We start from the raw sequence: 5,756 nt of genomic DNA on the forward strand, positions 1-5,756 counted from the left end.
CCGTTTGCATTTCGTTCTTCTATTTTGGAACCAAACTTTAACCTGAAAAAATAAATACGACGTTCAATTATTCAACGCACCAATTTCCACAAATAAGTAGGCTATTCCAATGAAATACAGAAGTTTAAGATTTATTTTTAGTTGTTTAACATTGTGAGACCCATGATAAGAATAATTTTTATTATATTAAAAATCTGATAGTTTCCACATAAAATTAAATTATAGCTTCAGAGTAGTCGATTCCGAAAGAGAATTGAAATCCAAAAAACATATTCTACAATCGACTATTTTTCAATTGTTATTTCAAATTTCCTGTCTAAAATAGCAATAACATGTATCATTTATCATTTCCGACAGGTTTTATAATGTTCAGACAATAGTGAACAGTGGGATGTCCCGACAGATTATGAACAGTATTGCTCAGTTATGACCAGAATGTATTTAATTTGGTCTGATAAATCACCATCAAAGAGCTAACAGTTGAAGATTCGAATATCAGGGGTTAAAAATTTATATATCCGATATAAGGTAAATAAAGTATGATTTATAACTTGAGCTACAAGAAATGAGAAAATAAATAGTCGTTAGTAACGATATTGTAAAACACTGTAAGGAAAGCGTTGAGCGTTGAATATGTGACAAGTATTTTTTAAAAGAGTATAAATGATCTTTTGTTCAGATTTTCCATTAGCTCTCAAATTTTCCCCGAAAGACTGACTTGCCAGCATGAAGACTTTCAATGTAGTGAATTAAGCAAGTTTGGTGATAATTAAACCTGTCCGTGTCACATTATTACCTATCTCAAATCTGACAAGTTTCTATAGAACATCACAATGTGACTTTCCATACACGTGGAGGGTAAATGGCTCTCTTCTGACACATGAACAATCATCTCCTATTAGATGCATTTTCATTTGATAACATTTTATAACACATATGGCGCGAAACCTGCCACCAACAGCGTTTAACATATTAGCTTAAGATATATGTAATTTAAAGGCTAAATTACTTTTATTTATGGATAGAGCATAATTTTCCTTGTGAAAGCAAATTTCACAGAAAATATTTGCTGATAATATGCTAAGCAAAGTAACATACATCCACTACAATTTTGTTAAATTAGGATATTTGAAAGACCTATCGACTTCCAATGGTATGGAATGTCTTTAACCGAAAATATCATTTTCTTGCATCAGTTATTGTCAAATTTGATACAAACTATCCTTTCTAGAAAACAAACTATGGCACTACTAACATCAAATATTTTTTCTGAAACTTCAGCACTGATTAATAAATAAGTGTATTTTCCATACCTTACTTACTGACCGACAAGCTATAACAACAGCTTTAAAACGGTTACAGTACTATACAATGAATACTAAACTTTTACAAAGATCAAGCAAGAATCTTTATATATATGAGAAATAAGTCAAATATATCAACTATTCGATAAAATGGCAACATTGTTTAACCAGTTTACTTTTGAAAGAACTGCTTACAAAATTACAAACTGTGCTTACATTATATATTTTGAGGCATCTCGATTTCACTTTGATCGAGTTTAATATTCTGTATTTTGTGTTATTGGAATTTCTGACACAGTGGGGTATTGAAATAATGATAAATGTTTGCTTTTGGACATAAAATGTTATCATTGTTTGATGTTCAAGATTCTAATAGTTGAAAAGGCTGATAGCATATTATTCAAGCTTTCACCGTAACAAGTGAACGCATTAATAACAGATTGCCAAATTATTTACCGTGTGGCAGTTTGCTGATGTAATTGCTTCAATGAGATCATGACGTTAATAATTAAGAAGGATGAGATGGTAATTAAAACTCTTAGTAGAATCACCTGTCTGTGTAGACTTGGTAGGGCATTTCACATGTAGTTCAGATTATCGTTTTTCTGATCAAAGGTCGTATGTGAGGGATTTGTTAGTACTATAACTATCATTGAAGCAAACACAAGAAGACCCTTTACACCTTTTGTCAACCTTTAAACACCTCTTAACGGACGATGATATTCGACCCCTCCTCTCTCAATTGGGCTAATTTAAATCTAAAGATGGACTTTTATGTTGCAGTTAGAACCCAAACGAGTACGCGTGCTTATAATTAAGGGGATATTAAACAAGCTAATATAGAGGTAATGGAGAAAGTGGCTAAACGGGGTCGAAAATTTCAAGATATCACGTACTTGAATCCTTATAACGTGCTGCGGAAATACGCCGATCGGGTTTACAGGGTATTCATTTCACAATAACTTCATTTAATTTGAATAGAGTATATTATACTTTTCTAATTTGTCAACGATCGTAGCCCCAAATTGCTTGTTTGGTTATTTGTTTTTCAAGAGGCGAGAAAGTGTAACTAGCTTCAGTACTGAACACGTAGCGTAGGTCAGCACCGACTGTTAAACACTACTTTCTATTAAGGGTGTTTAACAACACGAATTAGTGAATAGAAAGATCAGAGACAAGGTTAACAATTACTGGAGAATGAAACTGATATTAGCCGAGAAGCCATGGCAATAGCAAGATGTTTCACGTACTAAATTCCTGGCTTTGTGTTAGTGATACGTACAATGAGCTGGGTTAGTCCGTCACCTAGTTGTTCACTCACGTTCTTTTATTCACCCTTTCCACCCAGTTCAAATCATCCAAACTTTACTTCTAATCTGTTCCCACACCCAATAATATTACAGGCTTACAAGAAGGAGTTCTTTGGGATGTACAATGTACAGTACGTTACAAACCATTTCCAACTTCAATTTAAAATTTCAAAATTGTATATCCTGTCGATTTTAGCAGATGGTGATTGTGAAAAAAGAAAACCATCGTTGTTAATTAAAGTTTGAATGCTACTTTGAAAATGTCTTAACCAATAAAATGTCTTGAAAATCCAGATATTATGTACCGCGGTCACAAAAATCAAAATATAAAGGTTTTCTTTCATTTGTTTTGTGTATCGGGGACACTGATAGCTTCAAAATATGCTAAATCACATAAGGCCCTTCGCGATTAGTGACGTCATCAAACAGATAGTTTTAGTGAAATTGCAGGAACCACAGAGGACTGATTGAAAATTGGACATGGACATTAGCTGACATGGAAAAAGCATTTTGTCGTTCGGACAATAAACCGAGACCCCATGTGCTTCAGTCTGTGCACGTTAAAGATCCCTCGACAGTTGGAAATCGAAAAGGAGCAAGCTAATGCCGCTGTCCTGGAAAAATTTCCCACGCATAGCATTGCCCATCTTTATTAGTACATTTGGTGCAGAAAAGTAGGACGTAAAACTCCATTCATTTCATTTCTTCAACCGTCTTAGTAGATATAGTTCTCTATCTCACTGATACATCTTTTATAACCTAATACTATTATATATATCATTAAGATCTCCCTTATTGAGACAACTTTAGCAACAACAAAAAACTATTAAGAGTTTATTCTAAAGTTTTGACGAGGGTGGGATAATTTTTCCTAGCTCAAGTACCCATTAATCAACCAAGAATTCTCTTATTCAAATAAAAGTGACAATTTAAGCGAAACATGTCTGAATGCTTTTCTGTTTTGCCAATTATTCACTTATTTAACATGCCCCTATTAGGCAATTGGTTTTTATTTTTTCTATCGCCTACCGCATGTTCATTGACAGGTGCCCAAATAAGCAATTGTTATCTAAGTAGATTTTCAAGCACTTATGCCTAAAGATATATATACTTGAAAATGAAAAACGTCACCCCGAAACTCCTACACATTTTGATGAAATACTTGAAAATCTTTTAATAACACATAATTAAAATATTCTATACCTGTAGACTGTCAGTGTGTACAGGTTGTGGTATAAAGGATCTATCACAGGCCAGAATAAAAGAAAGAAAATAGTACGAATGAAGAAGTGCTCATTATGTTGAGTTTAAAAACTTATGAAAAATTTCAACAAGATAGAAAAATAAACACTAGTAAAGTGGCAATGTGTCATTTAAAGATATGTTAGAATTGTAAGAATTGAATATAGGATGACTGTATGCAGTCCTATTGAATATAACCTCTTGTTTTATGTTGAGTCTCTCGTAGCATGATTCGGCCTGGTAAAATCAACGAACTGTCACCAATTACAGAATGTAAGGTGTTTATTTTATAATAGTGAAGAGATTTTGATATCTTCTTGTAGCATTTAGTAACGTCTTTATTGTTCTGCCTATTCTTTACAAGTCTATGTTAAGCACGTTGAGTAAACTACTAATTACATTCACTAGTTTTAAATGAGATTAATTCACACTGTTTTCTTCATGTGAAAATAATTTACCACTAATTCTGCGTTAAAACCAGACCTAATTTCCGCTTAAGCCATAGTCGAAATATTGGGAACGTGCGTCCCTTCAAATACAGAGTCTCGCTTGAATCAATACCTGAATACACAACGGAATTTTCATTAGAGAGACACATTACGCCTGATATCTAACCAAGCTATTGCCGCGTGTATTCTGGTTCCAATAAGTTACAGAACTTTGCAGGGAAAAGCACGTGCAACAAGCATAAGCGTGCGTATTACTTCCGGTGACATCGTCAAGACTGAAAGCAAAGTTTCGATTTTCAAGATGGCGATATGAGTTTCTGATAAAGACAGGAAAATAGGGAGAAATGTAAATATTTTGGTGGATTAATGGTAAACTTATGAGTGTGTAATAATGAATAAAGTAGGGAATAATAACATACTAATAATGGCAATATTTTCTATAATAATGATTAATCTGGCAACACTGTCTTTCAATCAATTCACAATATTCCATTATTAGAAAATATTTTCTTCCCAATGCAAATCTCATGTTTATTGAATATGATTTAACCGTGCGATGTCTTTTAAATAATAATCTTTTCTCATACATGGATTGCTTCGTGGGAAAAAGTGTAGGAAACAGTCAATCTGCCAAACTAGATTAGAACGATTCATTCCTTACATTCAGTTATGGTATCAGTTAGTCGTTGAATACCAAAATGTAAAACTTGTATAGGATGTCTTCAGACGTAAATTATTGTTCTTTCCATATTCCAGGAAGTACCGAAAAAGGACAAAGAGAAACGACCCAACCCAATTTCTAAGAGTCCGTGGATTTTGGGTATGAATTTTAGATAGGCCTACCTTTATGTATACCAATAAAAATGAATACGAACCTGAGTTTCAGTTAAACTTAATTTCCCAGCCAAATCTTTTCTTTCTTGACCAACAACGTAATGATTTTTTTCAAAAGCATCTTCTAGTTTTAATAATTGTGATGGTGAAAAAGCTGTTCTGATTCTTTTTGGTTTTCTATACGGGTGGAATAACATGCTAGCATCGTGGACACCTGGAAGTAATCAAAATACAAAATCATTTCTTAGCAGATAGTACCAGGGATTTATGAACAATATTATAGTGCTATTCTGGTGAATATATCATTTGATTGGGTGCACATTTCGACTTTAAAACTCACGATATAACTAACAGAATTCGACACTCGTATCAGAGAATAACCATGTTAATCAAATTGTATTGCTCTATAAATACAAAATACAAGACAAATCTGCAGACCTGTACATTCCTAGAGATATCCTCTGTATACGATGTAAGTATTTGTCAAAAAAGAGTTTCAAATGTCTAATCGAAAGTAATAGATGCAACCTACACGCGTAATGTTACAAAATAATTTAATCATAAAAATTGTGGTGAATTTAAAAGAAAACATTATGCCGCAAAAACCAGGACCAGCT

The 5,756-nt window shown here is 33.2% G+C and overlaps 1 protein-coding gene across 1 annotated transcript; it reads right to left on the reverse strand.

Moving 5' to 3' along the window:
- Positions 1-5,309, reverse strand: LOTGIDRAFT_80119 (hypothetical protein; the record flags this gene model as incomplete). Its single annotated transcript, XM_009065935.1, has 2 exons — positions 1-42; positions 5,181-5,309. Coding segments are annotated over 2 exons (171 nt in total), but the record flags the coding sequence as incomplete, so codon positions are not given.
- Between the last annotated feature and the right edge of the window lie 447 nt (positions 5,310-5,756).

The sequence above is a fragment of the Lottia gigantea genome, assembly GCF_000327385.1.
Source record: "Lottia gigantea unplaced genomic scaffold LOTGIsca_72, whole genome shotgun sequence".
NCBI classification, from domain to species: Eukaryota; Metazoa; Mollusca; class Gastropoda; family Lottiidae; genus Lottia; species Lottia gigantea.